The following is a 17,130-nucleotide window of genomic DNA, read 5'->3' on the forward strand; positions in this document are numbered from 1 at the left end:
ATTGATATTTTGTTTTCTATCAAGAGGGCCCTCTTTATAAATTATTCCCGTCATTTTGTCTGAAATTGGCAGACTGATTGTCATCTCTCAAGTCGTATCCTTTCAATTAAAAAAAAAAATGACTCACTCTGCCATCTAGTGGCATGTCTCAAAAGTTTACAGCTGTCACAATAGGAATAGCTATCTGTGTAAGTGAAAATTATGAATGAATCTAGAGTGAATATACAGAGGAATAAAGGAAATAATACCAGAAAGGAGTTTTTTTTTGGCAAACAGTGTATTGTATTATTATTGGGCCAAATAGGCACTAGATAATCATCATCTGTTCTTTCACTCTCTATCAGATGATGATTGTCTAGTGCCTATTTGGCCCATATATTTGTTATGTTGGATTTCAATTAGACAATAAATCAGTCATGAAAAATTGTTTTGTATTATTAGAAATTATTAAAATACAATAAGCTGTTTGCCAAAAAAACCCCTTCTTTCTGTTATTATTTCCTATATACTATCCCAGGGTATACGGCAATTTATGTGGGTCCACCAGATATAAACTTTTGGCATTTGTTATGACGGGAATAATTTATATATAGTGCCCACAAAAAAAATCAATGAAGCTTTTTTTATGTGTAAAAAAAAATAATTGCAAATAAACACCCTTTAATGAACAAGGAAAAAAAAAACTTTGCACACACCAGCAGATTTTAACAAGCAGTAAATCCATTTAAAATTACTGAGCTCTGTATGTGCAGGGACTGGGAATAATTATTCTCAACTTTCACAGCAGAAGCAACTATATATATATATATATATATATATATATATATCTTACCATAATTAATTAATTAATTGGGGTGTTCTCTCCAAAAGCATCTTCCCAAAGGAAACCCCTTTTTTATATCCCATGATCAACCACTGACTATTTTATTATGATCATCTTGGGCCACGATTGGGAGGAATTTATGTCTCAGATCCAAGATAAGTGTCAATCTTCCAAATATGATGAACAAAAAAGCAATTCTTTGATTCAAAAACTTAAAGAGGAACTATACTCAAAACACAAAAAAAAACCCACACATCTTTAATCCAGCAGGGCAGTCTGATCACCCCGGGGGTATCCGGCATCTGGTCCCGCTTCCTCCTGACAACTGTCCTGGAGCCAGCGCTCCGGACTCTGCCATCTGCATCTTCTTTTCCGGGTTCTTCATCCTACGCCAACCGACCCAGGCGCAAGATAGGGTGACGTAGAATGAACAAAAATTTGCCGATCTCACTGCGCATGCATGAGATCGGGAAATTTTTCTCTTTTAGCAAAAAGGCTCCATCTGCGCATGCCCAAGATACTCTCAGCTTTCAAACTTGCTTTGCTCGAGTCTATGAACAATCTCCACCTCTCTGGTATGTATTTGCAACCTAACTATCATCAGACCACTCACATCGGTACAGAAGCAAATGTTGTTTTCCAGCTTGTAATAGCCTGCAAACTTTGTGTGACGATCACAAAAGTGTGAAGTTGTCGTTCCTTTTTGTAGCAAATTCCACTCCTTTAGTCTGGAGGCTAACAGTTCAGACTTCTCTTTTGACAAAGAAGGGTCCCTTACTAGATCATCTAAATCCTATTGGCTTATAAAATGTGGCTTACCCTCTTCAAATTGCGGTTATAACATTTATTAACATCAACAGCATCCTCCTGTTCCTCATCCGACATGTCACTGTCAGTAACAACAGATGTAGGAGGGACTGGCCCTGGATTCTCTGCATCAGGTGGCACGGGCTTCAGAGCAGATTCACAATCAGGATAGACAATTTTTTAACTTAGTCTTCTTCGAAAGCCTATCAATTCTACTCATACAGAAGTAGCAGTCCGAGTGATAGTCTTTTGGCTCACGCCAAAAAGAAAAGGGCGTTTTTTTTTTCTTTTCCCATTGTGTTAGGCCAACGTAACACACCAGACAGTAGATACGAGGTGCCCAGCTTTTATCCTGATCTCCAATTTCACATCCAAAGTAATACTTGTAAGCAAATTTCACCCTCTTGGCTAGCTTCTTGCATTTATCACATGGGGTAAATTTGCCAAAAATGTAGCAAAAATTGTCCGGTTCATTAACACAGCTGCGCCTACTTATCTTTAGCTCAAAACAGACGCACTATGGCCTAGCTGCACTGTCCAATAAAATGGTTTCACACTAGAGAAGCCCTAGGTCCATCCCCCTTATATACTCATTTCTGAAGTCAGCTCACTGACTTGTTAAGGCGGCAGCAACATAGTGATAGCTGCAACTGTTATAATGTTTCCATGTAAAAATACATTACCCAATTAGCAACCATTTGGACAGCGAATTCTGAGTTCAGTTTCGGAATCCGCAAACTCGATATCATGTAAATGTGTTGTTCCCGGTAGCAAAATTGTTGTTGTGCAGGGTAATGATTATTTATAGAAGAGTGTAGAAGTATTGCTGTTTCACGATTGTGGTGGATTGATTTCAAAACACAAGGTTTTTAGGAGTATAGCAATTATGTTTAAACACAGGGGTAACATTGAGGTTGGCATGCATGCACTTATGTATGTGTTTATCTATAGGTGAAGACACTAATAGGAAGCTATTCTTTGTGCTAATGTATGGTCTTATTTGATGTATTTAGATATGGGGGTATTATAGCAGGAGCTCACCTATGAGATGGTATTGTTGAGTTATGAGTATAGCTGGTCAGATTGTTTTTTTGGATGTGGAAAAAAAGTCTTTATCATTTCCATGATAGTTGAAGCAGGACTGCTGCTGTTGTTGTTGTTCAGTTGTTTGTGAATTGATTGTATTTATTCAATTAGAACATTGCATTTGTCCATTTTTAGAAAAGATCAGCCTTTATAGGCAGTGGGGACCATATACCCATGGGGTTGATTGTTTCCTGGAATTGTAAGTTGTACATAAATTTGATGATGTTTATATATGATGTTATGATCGGGTATATTTTTCTGATTATTATTATGATATATGTATATTTGTAGCTTCAAAATTTTCTTCCTGAAGAAGTGGACTAGATCCACAATACGTGTCAAGGGAAGAATTAAATACTCACTAAATAGCATTTTTTGGCATGGTTTAAATGTTTTTATGATGAAAAATTACAATGGGGAACAATTGTGAACAAATTCTTTGTTGACTTCAATTTTTAAGCTTATTTACACTAAAATAGGTATGCAGATTCTGAAAGTGCAGTTAGTTTTCTTCTATGACATCAGCAAGACAGTGTGGTCAGAGGTTGTGCGTTGCTCTACGTAGTGATTAAGCAATTTTTCTACTTACACACATATTTCCTTTCTTTCAGATTATGTCTGGCTCTGCTGTTTCGCCTCCTAAATGCCTAAACAACCCTGATTCATTTTGGTATATCTGTGGCAGTTTCACCATTTCCAGTCAAAGGTCGAACATCAGCACATTTGTAGAGCAAGCCTATTTGGCATATTTAAAAGTTAAACTTGGTGATCAAGATAAGTTTTGGGCCCCTCATAAGGTGTGCAAACAGTGTGTCGAGGGTTTATGGATGTGGGCAAAGGGAACACGTGATAAGATGCCATTTGGTATACCTATGGTTTTGCGAGAGCCAGGAGATCATTTCAGTGACTGTTACTTTTGTATAGTGAAAACTTCAGGATATAACAAGACAATTAAATGTAAGAGTATCCTAGTCTACCATCCGCTATACACCCAGTGGCTCATTCAGATGAAATCCCAGTGCCGGTTTTCGTTACACTACCTCTATTGAAGAAAATGATTATGGTGATGAACTAGGTGACAACAATGATGAAGAGTTTTAAATTAAGGAGCAGTTCGTTGGTAAGGGATTTGATCAGCATTGGTTTGGCACTATCCAATAAGGCTTCAGAACTTCTAGCATCAAGACTGCGTGAGAAAAAAACTTACTTGAAAAAGGAACTACGGGTATAGTACTTTTGAACCACAGAAATTGCATTTCTGCAGTACTTTAGAACTGACAGTGGCTTTGTGTATTGCCATAACACACCTGGTTTAATGGAGGAATTGGGAATTCCAATCTATAACTCAACTGAATGACAACTATTTATTCATAGCTCAAAGCGGAGCCTAAAATGTGTCCTCCTTCACAATGGCAATATATTTGGGTCAGTCCCAATTGGCCATTCAGTTTCTCTTTGTGAAAAATATGCAGACATAGAGAGTCATTGAGTTGTTGCAATATCACCAACACAATTGGGTCATCTGTTTTGACCCGAAAATGGTATGCTTCCTTCTTGGTCAGCAACGCGGATACACCAAGTATCCCTGTTATCTGTGCATGTGGGACAGCAGAGCTCGTCAGAGGCATTGGGAGGAAAAGAATTTGTCTCCAAAATCTGCCCTAAAACCAGGTGATCCAAAAATTCTACATGAGCCACTTGCTGATAGAAAGAATATTATATTCCCGCCTCTGCACATGAAACTGGGTCTGATTAAGCAGTTTGTTAAAGCTTTGCCAACTGAAGAAGACCATTTAAAGTACCTCATTTTGGCATTTCCTAGTCTGTCATTCGAAAAAATAAAGGCCGGTGTGTTTGATGATCCACAGATTCGGCAGCTCTTTTGCATAGGAGTCTTTCTAACTTCCTGGAAAACCTTGGTGTAGACAGTGATGAGCAAGGTGAATGATTCCACCAAGATTTGAAGGTCATGAAAAGACGGTATCAGGGTAGATGGGATGTACAAGTGATGGCTAACTATTGTTGGAGCATCCGGCGAGATTGTCCTAACACTGAACACTCCAGGAAAATGTTTTCCTTAACCGCTTACCCGATTAATTTTCAAATGTTTTACTGTAAACAAAATGTCATAGAGTAACAATAAATCACCTGTATGAACAAAAGAAATGTAAATAAACAGTACATTGAAGTTATTTCATTTTTTTTTCATTGTATGTAAAATTTGTATGTTTTTTGACAAAAATTAGGTAACCTGTATTGTATCCTGGATGTGATAGCAAAAAACGGGGGTCATTTCTGGTTCACCATCCAAAAATTAGTAAACAAGTGTAAGATCTAACTCAACAAAAAATGTGTTCCCCAGTGTTATTTAGTAAAGTTATTTATAATAAAAAATGTGATGTTTAAATTGTTCCTAGTTATGTATGATATTTCATTTATTTATATGTGCCGTTAAAGTCCCGTTGTTCTTTGTGGAAATGTGTAGACTGGTTTTGTGGGATGTGGCATACTTTTAAATATCACTACAGACGATTTCTTTCCTATGCCTTTTCTGTGAAAGTTTAAGGTTAAAATATGATTTTAAAGTTCCATGTCAATTATTTGTTTTGTCCAAAAAAAAAGCAGCAGAGGTTACATTTAGAATAATTTCAGAAGGTCTCTCTAACTTCTTCCCAAAGCAAATGTGTTTACGATGTTTAAAATAATTCAAAATGCTAGAAAGGGCTTTGAAATCATGCCTTTATGACTTTCACGAAGTTCTTTTAACAAAAAAAAAAAAAAAACTTAAAAGTTTGATTAAACCCCACTATACTTACCTGTCCCTATTCCATCACAGGTTGCCATCATCTTCTTCCTTTTTCTCGTCTTAGATTTGATCTTTTGCCATCCTTAGTGAGTTCCACATGGATTGTTGACAGTTCCACAGAGTGATTTGGCAGGTAAGAATGCCTATTGCAAAAGGGCAATTGTCTGTCTCTTTCTGCAATAATGCTCCCATATATGCAATTTGTTGTCCTTCATTTATTAACCCCTTTTAATTTTTAAAACATAGTTTAGATGGATACAAAGATACAAAAGATAAGTATTATCTAATTTAGGCAAGTTATTAGGTTGAACTACATAGTGTGCTGTGAACCATATCAACAAGTATGTAATTTTTTTTCCTGACCTTCTTATAGGTAGTCTCCCCTGAAGCATCAACATCACGGTGCCCAATTTTTTTTCCAGTGGAAGGCTGCCCAGATAAAGAGGAGATCTAGAATAAAAAATAGAATAGTGAAAAGGACAAGTCAACAGAAGAATATTTGATAGGTAAAGCAATACTTTACAATTAAACTAGCTGAACTGTACATGCTTTTTGTTTTCCTTTTTTTTCATATGGGATAAATATTGTTCAACATTTTAATCTTAAGTCTTTTTAATCACTATTATCCAGACCTAACTTACATCAACATATTTCCTTTTCTGCTCCTCAACAGCAAAACAAGACAAATTAAATTTTAAAAAAATTGGCTTGAACCCCAACAGGTTTTTAGATCTGCCTTTTCCAAATTTTCCCTGACTCACTATCTGGTAAAAGAGTTGTTAGCAGAGCATGATGCTAAGGCTGAATCTAAATAGACTGTTTTTGTTTTGTTTTTGTACAACACATATAAATGCTACTATTGTGTTACTGTGCATTTGTATGCGTTGTTACAAGCATTTTAAAGCTTGCCTTAAAACCCAGAAATGCAATCTCTCCCTCAGGGTCCCCATACAACCTCTCTTCTGATTGCTCCTGCAACCTCTCTCTTGTTCTCTCTATTGCTTCCCTAACCCTAGAAGGGCTTGGTGTTCTGCACCCTAGTGATTATTAAAGGGGGTTTCCAAAAGCCCCCAAAGCCCTGCAAAAAATGCTTACAAAAGCCGCTAATGTTTTCAATGGAATCTTTCATAATGAGTTTCTTTCTCTTGTTTGCATCTTTCTGATGCACCAAACTGTAGATTTTGCCACTCTTAATATTGTAGCAATTCCTCGCATGTGTTTTTTTTGTTTTTGCAGCTTAAGGATGCGTTGTTTCACCTGCATGGAGAGCTCCTTTGACCGCATGTTGTCTATTCACAGCAAATTCTTCGACATACAGGCACCCCCCCCAAATCATGCCAAGCCTTTTATCTGCTTAATTGATTTGGACATAACGAAGGCCTTGCCAACACCAGCTCGTGAAATAGCCTTTGAGTCAATTGTCCAATTACATTTGAGCCCCTGAAATGCACTCTGAAATACTCTAGATTAAAATATAAAATCTTTTTTGTTTACAACTCTTAAAAAAAAAGTGGGTTAACAACTAGGAATCATATAGTGGGGAAATCTGTTGAACTACCATGCAGCCAGGTTGTGTCAGAAGATTGTGTCTCAAGATGAGAAAATCAGGACCCAAAAGTCCAAAACCAGTGGACTTCTTGCTTTATTGTTAACTAACTGCAATAAATATATGTACAATTACTCATTTTGTATACGCAAACTCATTGTTGACTTTTTTGTCTCAATCTGTAACACATATGTCAATTTCTCTTATTATTGTAATTGCATTGTTTTACCTGAACACTGGTGTACCACAATAAAAATACGTTTTAAACAAAATAGTAGGTAATTAAACGATTACTAAAGCTCAGTAAGGTGCCATGTAAGGAAACAAAATACTATTAGTGACACAGCTTTAAAAACCATAATATAGACAGATCTAATGTGAAAGAGTTGGGCAAACCATCTATAGAACAAATATCTAGTTTATTTATTTACAAATTTTATATTTGGTCTGAGTTCATAACAGACTTCTAAATTCAGTGGAAGAAGTAAAAATCAGGCGAATAAAAACAAGTTTGGTTGAAACAATCTGTATATCCTTTGATGGAAGCTGTAAGGTCCTCCATGTGTTGATTCTGTGGAACCAGTGAGATATTGTAGGTGGAATGGGGCTTTTCCAAAGGGGGCAATGCAGCATTGGCAGATGAATAAGGAGAGATTGTTTATATTTTTGTGGAAGAGAGTGTGTATTCAATGATACTGTAAATCAGTAAATTGGTGTATATATTTGCAAACCTCGTTCCAAAATGACCCCAGGTTGGAACATAACCAAAAAATATGTATCTGGTTTCCGCCACCAACTTGGCATTTCCAGCATCTGTTTGAGATTGAGGCGTAACACCAGTATAAATACTCAAGGGCTCTGTACCATCTGGAGAGGAACCTATAGTTCATCTCCTGGTAGTTGTTGGCTATCAAGGCCCTGTGTGAGAAAATGATTGCTCCCTCCATCTGGTCAGGTGTGAAAGTGGAATAAAACTCTTGTTCCCATCGTCCCATTGAGTGACTTTGTAAATTCTTTAGTAAATTTTGTTTACTTTGTAATTCTTTGTAAATTACAAGAATGGCATACAGTTGAGAAAGTGTACCCCTAAGAGGCATCCTGGGTTGGCACAATTGTTTAAACTCCGTTGGAGTATTACAAAATGTCAACAGTCTCATGTAAATAGGCAGGACATTGGCATTCACACCTCAGATCAGATGTCATAATATCAACAGCTCTTTCAACATTATGCTACCTTTCTTACAATGCACATCAGGCGAGTCTGCTCTCTATGTATACTTGATACTTCAAGAGGTTTACCTCAATACAATTATTGCTATTATTCTCTATCAATCTTCCTCAGAAATCTTTTTATTTATATATTTCTCATTTTTCTATATTTGTGCATACATTTTCCTATTCTTTATCATTTAGAAAACCATACCATGCCCCCAGCAATAAGCCACTCCATGGAGCTTAAATCTTCACTTTTTTTGAACTTCTTTTATAGAAAGAACAGTCCTGTAGTGAGGATGCTACAGTCCATAAATCAAAACAACTTCCCATACAAAGTGGCACCACTTCATAGAAAGCTCCATTCCCCCTCTGATGGCACACCAGTGCTTCTTATAGCGGACCTCCAGTCTGCTGTAACCAAACCACCTGATGTACCTGGGTGGAATGGAAAGGCCCACCCAGTATCTTCCTTCTCATTCCAGAGTCTAGAGCCCTGAAATAAACTTAAACATAACAAACCCTCGCATAGTTGCTCTTACTATTCCTGTACTCCTGGTTTTAAAGAGCCCATTTTCTATATACTGGAGAAACATACCTCCCATCAAGGACCCATTTTAGTGAAACAAGCTGGATTAACACTTTAAATGCTACTAAAAAAAACAGGATATAATGAAAGAGTTATCTTTAACTTAGCTTTAGATGGCTGTATCACCATAGGAATTGTCCTTTTCTCTGCTAAGAAAACCTTTTCTTTAAGAATCAAGAAGATCTTCATACTGAGGTATTTTCAAATGTAAATATTGCTTAAGTTGATTTGATGTTTATTATGTTAAAATATATTTCTATATAAATATTATCTACATTGAGGGAAAGAAGTATTTGGTCCCCTGCTGATTTTGTACGTTTGCCCTCTGACAAAGAAATGACCAGTCAATAATTGTAATGGTAGGTTCATTGTAGTTCTGAGAGACAGAATAACAACAAAAGAACCCTCAAAAACCCGGTGCTCAAAAGTCAGAGCTTGATGTGCATTGTAATGAATGAAATAAGTATTTGATCCCCTATCAACCAGCAAGATTTCATGCTCCCAGGTGTCTTTACTGTATGCAGGTAACACGCTGAAATTAGGAGCACACTCTGTAAGGGAGTGCTCCTAATCCAAGCTTGTTACAGTACTGTATAAAAGACACCTGTCCACAGAAGCAATGAGTCAGATTACAAACTAGCCACCATGGCCAAGACCAAAGAGCTGTCTAAGGATGTCAGGGACAATATTGTAGACCCACACAAGGTTGGACTGGGCTACAAGACTATCGCCAAGCAGCTTGGTGAGAAGGTGACAACAGTTGGCACGATAATTCACAAATGGAGGAAACACAAAATAACTGTCAATCTCCCTTGGTCAATCTCCCTCCCTCGGGGTCCATGCAAGATCTTCCCTCAAGGAGTTGCAATGATCATGAGAACGGTGATGAAGCTACCCAGAACTGCATGGGGAGAACTTATCAATGAAACCAATTGTTAACACACTGCGCCGTGAAGGCCTGAAATCTTGCAGAGCCAGCAAGGTCCCCCTACTCAAGACAGCACATGTACAGGCCCGTCTGCAGTTTGCCAATAAACATCTGAGGAGGAGGAGGAGGAATGCTGCCTATGACCCCAAAAACGCCATCCCCACTGTCAAACATGGAGGTGGATACATTGTGCTTTGGGGGTTTATTTCTGCCAAGGGGACAGGACACCTTCCCTGCATCGAAGGGACAATAGATGGGGCCATGTACCATAAAATCTTGGGTGAACACCACCTTCCCTCAGCCAGGGCATTGAAAATGGGTCGTGGATGGGTATCCCGGCACAACAATGACCCAAAATACACGACCAAGGCAAAAAAGGAGTGGCTCAAGAAGAAGCACATGAAGGTCCTGGAGTGGCCTAGCCAGTCTCCAGACCTTAATCCCATAGAAAATCTGTAGAGGGAGCTGAAGGTCTGAGTTGCCAAACATCAGCCTCAAAAACCTTACTGACTTGGAGAGTATCTGCAAAGAAGAGTGAGACAAAATCCATCATGAGATGTGTGCCTGGTGGCCAACTACAAGAAACGTCTGACCCCTGTGATTGCCAACAAGTGGTTTGCCACCAAGTACTAAGTCATCTTTTGCGAAGGGATCAAATACTTATTTCACTCATTACAACACACATCAAGCTCTGACTTTTGAGCACTGGGTTTTTAAAGGGTTTTTTGTTGTTATTCTTTCTCTCACACCTATAATAAACCTACCGTTACAATTATAGACCTGTCATTTTTTTTGTCAGAGGGCAAACATACAAAATCAGCAGGTGATCAAATACTTATTTCCCTCTCTGTATGACACATATGTTTATTAATCCATTTCCCCTATCAACATGCTGAGTGATATGACAGTTTACAATGCCTCGTAAAACAGATTACATTGGGACATCCGGTTCCGGCACCCAATGTGAAGGGTAGTCTGAGTCGCGGCTCTGGCTCCATCTAGCTCCTCCACTCTCCCGACTTCACCTCGCAGCTTGGAAATCCCGCAATTTTCTTCATTAGGTCCCGGTCGTCTAAGTGCACTCAGCAGAAGTAGAATGCACAGAAGGCAGCCCTAGCAAAGATGGCCAACGCCACTCCAGACCACGAGGCAGCAGCAACCAGCCCAGGTTGGACCGAGTACCCTGCTTACCAATGCCCCACTATTAAATACAAGCAATTGGCTTTAGAGGTGTCACAACATCTTCAACCAATGCTACTTTTACATATTAAGGAAGCGTTGACATCCCATCTTCAGCCTATAACTGAGATGATACAAAATCATGGGGCAGAATTACAGGCCATGCAGCAGCGTATAACTGATCTAGAAGATGATCTGCTCAGTACACGTACTAAACAGCAACAAATGGGGGAACAGTACCAGCAGCTGCAAGACAAGCTTATAGATTTAGAAGACAGGGACTGATGCAGCAATTTGAGAATTATTGGAATCCCAGAATCCTTTAAGGCTCCAGACCTTCACAAAATATGCTCTACTACACTCCCTAAAGCTTTGGGCATGAAACACCCTAAGAAAATAAAAAGGGCGCACAGTTTAGGTCCGCTTCAGCAAAATAAAACGCTACCCTGATCGATTATTGTTAAATATCATCACTTCAATGACAAGATACAGATTCTGAAAGCATATTGCGGTTATGATCATTTCAGTATTGAGAAACCTAGAGTCCTACTGTTTTTTGATTACTCAGCAGAAACAAACAACGCTGGGCCTTTTCCTGTTATGCAAAAACTAATTGAGAAAGGCTTCCGCTTTGCTTTACTGTACCCAACGGTGCTCAAGATATTCATTCCAGATCAGTAAGCAAAGGTTTTTACGGATCCTATGGAAGCTGCAGACATGGTCAAACCTCTGCGTCATCCTACACCTCCTTCCTCACCTGCAGACAAGTCGCCACAGCATCAATCTGCTCACTCCTCAAGGTCCTCTTCCACAAAATCCTAGTTAAGTATCTTTGTTGATTTATTCAGCTACTGGAAGCTTCACCATTGAATTTCTAAGGGGCCTATATTTACTAAGAATAATCTGTGTTAACCACGAGATGTAGCTGTTGGTCCACTTCTTGCTCACACTACATATGTTTAAGTTTCTCTTCTACACTGTAATGTATAGAGACGGCAAAGAAAGAAGTTTGGAGAATTGCCTATATTTGGAATCCTTTTCTCCGATTCTAATGTTGAATCCCACATTGGGAAAAAAGTAAGTCATTTAAAAGTATTACAATATGGGACAGCTACTTTGTTAATTGTTTATTCTTTGTTTGGGTATATTCACCTTGTTACTGGTACCAGATGCTTAAATAACTGCTGCTCGGCTGGGACAGCACTGCAGGACTATTTCTGCATTTAATACTAGATATCATAGTTCAACTTCAGCCTGTGATGTTACAGGATAATCATCTTTACAAGAAAAGAACACTTGCACCGGTCATGGAGTCAATCTGGCATTTATTGAGTGCAGGGGGCTGTTTTAGAAAATACAAAATTCCACAGACAATACAGGTGACTGAGCTGTCCTATTCTTAAGGTCTGTGAAGGTTCTAATTTATTTAGGTCATTGTATATCTAGTAGCAGTTGGTCAAGTTCAACTGTACTTGTAATGTCAAAAGATTTTTCACAGCACTCCAAACTAGGACCCAATCTGCAAACAAGAAAAACAGAGAGATGGTGTGAAGACTGGCCAACAACAGATCAAAGTTTCTAGAACAGCACATACAGAAACAGAGTCAAAATGACTCCTGTATTTAGGAGAGTTCAGGAATAATTTCTAATAAAACTAGGTAACCCCAAACTTTTACACTCATGTAGAATAGCAGTGAGGTCTTCCATGAGCATAATTTCATTAACATGTCAAAATCACTGACCCACAGAAAAGAAACATGAATTTTCAACTGATTGGTATACATGCCCTGGCTGCAGATACCATACGATTGAGTACCAAAAGATATGGAGCATGATATCATCTTCTTTGTGACATATCCAACGGAAGATACACACATCTGGAAATAATTGGGATAACCAAGCTGGTGTTCTGTACCACATAGATACAATTTTATAGTTAAACACTTGATACCTACTATTGATAGAGGAATGGTGGGTAAGCAAAATAATCTCTGCTTTTGGAATGGTGCTCCCACGCCTGGCATGTCTAAAAGGAAGCGTCAGAGAACAGAACCAGGAGTGGGTATTCAGTGTTCCACCCAGAATATTTTTTTTAGCTTGGTTTGAAGAAGCTGTATGTGGGTGCTGGCCCCTGTATTGTGGCCCAACTCTTTAGTAACCAATCAAAAACAGTCGGGTGGTCACTGAAAAGCGCAAGGTGGTGCGCCCAGCTAAAAGGGGCTTGGGAGAACACTGGTATTTCACCCACACAGGGTCTTCTGTGCCGGCTGGTGAAGAAGAGGCAGACAAGGTTGCGGCAGCTAACAAGCGTGGACCTGCAATCGCAGCATAGTACACGGAATAGGACAGCTCTCCTGCAAGCTCACTGTGTGACTCAGGCACAGGATCTCAATCTCTGGGCACAGGGAGTCACTTTCCATCATTGATGGGGCCAGCTGATGTTTGGGAAGGGTCTGCCCATACACTGCCAACAAAAGCTGACGTGGAAGCTTGCATTGAAAGGGTGGCCACTACAGTTCATCAGGAGATAGCAGAACTTAGAAGGGACATGAGTACCAGAATTGAGAAAGTGAAGAAAGCTATTGATGAGTTGTGTGAGCATGTCACCAAGCATTCTGATCGATTAAATGAGCATTCCTCAGTAACACAATAGCTGTATTACCGCCAAGATAATCTCAAGAACCACATTCTGCAGTTACCGATCCCTTCAATGCTATGCTACGAGCCCCCCGTGTGTGCATGGGGACAGCGGTGCCAAACCTTTGAAAGCCGTATGCCCACTTGACACCATATGCCACTTGCATTCATGTCAACAGAAGAAATCATTATGAAAGCAGGCAGATTACAGAATGCAATATTTTTCCTGTAACAGGACCTTACCCGCAGTACTCTGGAGCAGCACAGGGCCCTCTTCTGGAGGAACTCTGGTACCACAACATTAGATATCATGGAGGATTCCTGTTCCAACCGCTCAAACTCTCCGGTGATATTCTGTCACTGGTACCAGGTCACCTTACGTTCCATTGGATCCCCCCTCCAAGGGAGGTGTTTCGTGAGTGAATGTATTTTATTGTTTTTCAACTGAGAAGTCGTATAATGTTTTACTTCTATTATATATGATTAGTATCTTTTCCTACTCAAATAGATGCAGTTTAGTTTCATTGGTTTTTCAACAATACAACTCTCTTTCAATTATTTGCACCTAATATGTTCTCCGTTCCGAAAACTGAAACACTGTTATATCACTGCTTAAATGCTATATTGATATGTTACCACCTGCTATGCAGAGCGTATATAAAGGTTTGGTGTGGATTAAACGCAGGGATGGTGCTGCTGTCATGAGATAAAGGCATGTGAGGCAAAGCTTCATTATTTATCTAATATCTTTTTCTCTCCCTGTTGTCCCCCCCCCCCCCCCCCCCTACCACAAACCTTCTTCCTCCTCCCCCCAGCCCAGTCACCTCTTTCCACTCCCACTCTTCTGCCCCTATTACCCCAAACTTGATACCCTTTACTTTCCCTTCAGCATTTTTGTCCTACTCCCTTTCTATGCAGTAACTCAAATTTACCTTGTTAAACTTTAAAGGGTTTAAATGTAGCACAAAAGTGCACATCCCTATTGGCTGAGCTGTATAAACTAAATTTGCCCTAGATTTTGCAATCACGGGTTTCCTAAAGGCCATCAAAGCTGCTTCTAGGATTCTAGACCAAAAGGTGTATGTATATTACTAGCTAACACTATTGCCTGAACAGTGAAGGATGCCTAAAAAAAACATTCCATTCTTCCATATCTTAGTAGGGATTGAAAATAAATGTACATTTTTGTTTCCGTTATTACAGGGTTGGCAATTTAACGCTTTTTTGAACTCTTACTACAACCAAGCGGAACTCCACACAAATATATACATTTCGACAGAATCTACCATTTTTGGCTAAGGCAAACAAATATGAATAGGGTGCTGGGTTCCGCCATCGGTAATATCTCCTTTTCAGACCATGCTCCAAAATTCTTAGAAATGGCATTGGCCTACCCCTCACTGAAATCATTCCATTGGTGAATAAAATAATCACTTCTGCAAGATGTAGTTATGAAAGCCGAGTTATAACAGGAGATAGAGCGGTACTTATCTCTGAACATCACCGCTGGAAGTGACCCCTTGATTGCGTGGGAGGCCCATAAGACGGTCATGAGAGGCCTCTTGATCAAACAGAGCTAGACTTTTAAATACAAGAATATAAAAAAGTAAGATATATCTTTGCGTATACAGTAATTGAAAGTGGAACACAAATGTTCATTAAACTTAGATCTGGAGAATGAGCTAGTGGTGCTCAGAGTTAGGTTGAACTCCTTGAGAATGTTTAGAGCCAAATAATCTAAAAGTAAATGCAGGCAACACGAATGAGTTTGAGAACAAATGTAGCCGGGCACCTGCAAAGGCTCTGAGAGGGAAGTGTATGCACACTTTCGCTCCATTCCTGGTCAATGCTGAGTAAAGTGTATCAAAGTGGAGACTTTGCAGCGTTTTTTCAAAAGTTACAGTAGGGAGGGCGCCTTCTTACCGAAACTCTCAGGGCCTTTATTACAGTGATACCCAAGGGAGAAAAAGACCCCGCCTCCCCTGCTAGTTACAGACTCATTTTCCTGCTAGATCAGGAGCTCAAATTGTTCACAAAAATCTTAGCTGTAATGGTACAAAAGTTGATTCATCACCTCATTCATTTCAAACAGGTGGGCGTTTTTTTGCCCTTAACAGGGAAGCAATTGACAATACTATACAAGTATTAAACTGGCTCCAGACAGCTAAAGCGGGCTCCATACCAACCCTCCTATCTACAGACGTGGAGAAGGCCTTTGACAGAGTGGATTGGACCTTCATGCAGCACACTTTGGAGTTTGTAGGCTCGGAAAGCCATTTGTTGGCCTGCATAGGCTCACTCCAATCCCTCTGCATTTGTTTTGGTTAATGGTCATCACTAAGGGCAAGGGTACCCGCTCTGGCCTCCAATCTTTATCTTAACGCTGGAACCAGGTCCTGCTACTGGAGACAAACAGTAGAAGGTAGCAGAATATGGGTACGACTTCATGTTATTTTTTCAGGACCTGTGGTGTCTCTTCTTGTACTTATGAAGCAGATGGGAGTATATGGCACATTATCTCATTTTAAGATAAATTAAGTCGGCAGCTGTAGGCATCACTCTTCCCCATCCGCTAGAGAAGTGATTGGCCAGCTCATATCCTTTTTGATGGGAAAAGACTGTAAAATACTTAGGGACCATTATCCTAAAAGACAAGTCCCTAATTTTATCATCTTTATTTTCTGCCTTTGCTATCTAAAGTGTCTACCAATTTATCCAGTTGGGGCAAGAAAACACTGTCCTGGTTCAACAGGGTAAATGCTAAATGCAGGTCGTTCCCTCCGAAGTTCTATTACCTGTTATAGGCCCTCCCGATCACTGGTCTCCAAATTTATATTCAGTCTGTCAACTCAGCCATCTTTAAATTTAGATGGAGAAACAGGGGAACTACAATTGGTAGGCTTCTACTCTTCCAACCTAAAGAAAGCGAGGGGGGTTGCGTATTCCCAACATGTTGTTATATCAGGCAGCACACTTGGTAAGGGTGCTGGACTGGTGAAGGCATGCAAACAAAGGGTTTTTTGGGAACAGGCTTTCAGCAAGGCCCTCTTGCAGGTGCTCCTATGGTTATAGAAGTTGCATGATCGTAGTATCACACAGCACCCTACCATTGGCCCCACTTGGAACCTTTGCCAAAAGTACTTACTTGTAAACTTATCCCCTTTACCGTCTCCCTATTATTTTCGTCAACCTAGGTATAGAGGCTTTCCATAGATTGCTGAAAAAGGACATATTTAAGGCTAAACACTTTCTAATACATACAAACTGGGGCTTGGCTACTGAACCAAGGCATCTATCTTGTGTAGCTACCAGGAATTAAGATACAAGAATATGTCAGGATGGTATTGAACCCCCAAAAAACTACACCAATTCTTTGCCGAAGTCCCAGAGAGCTAGGAACATTTTCTGATATGGGCAACAACGGTAAAGGAGAAGGTGAGACATTCAAGGAAACACCCTTTAACATATCTGTCACATAGGGCCAATGGTGGGATGACTCCTGAATGAGGACATCTTG

General features: G+C 39.6%; 1 protein-coding gene across 4 annotated transcripts in view; it reads right to left on the minus strand.

Moving 5' to 3' along the window:
• PIP5K1C (phosphatidylinositol-4-phosphate 5-kinase type 1 gamma) overlaps positions 1–17,130 on the minus strand; it is a 150,159-nt gene that overhangs the window by 104,746 nt on the left and 28,283 nt on the right. For all 4 annotated transcript variants that reach the window (XM_072405098.1, XM_072405096.1, XM_072405099.1 and 1 more), the window contains exon 3: positions 5,886–5,972. In XM_072405098.1, coding sequence (XP_072261199.1) covers positions 5,886–5,972 — 87 coding nt within the window. The remainder of the gene's footprint in view (positions 1–5,885; positions 5,973–17,130) is intronic.

This window comes from Pyxicephalus adspersus, chromosome 3 (assembly GCF_032062135.1).
Source record: "Pyxicephalus adspersus chromosome 3, UCB_Pads_2.0, whole genome shotgun sequence".
Lineage (NCBI taxonomy): Eukaryota > Metazoa > Chordata > Amphibia > Anura > Pyxicephalidae > Pyxicephalus > Pyxicephalus adspersus.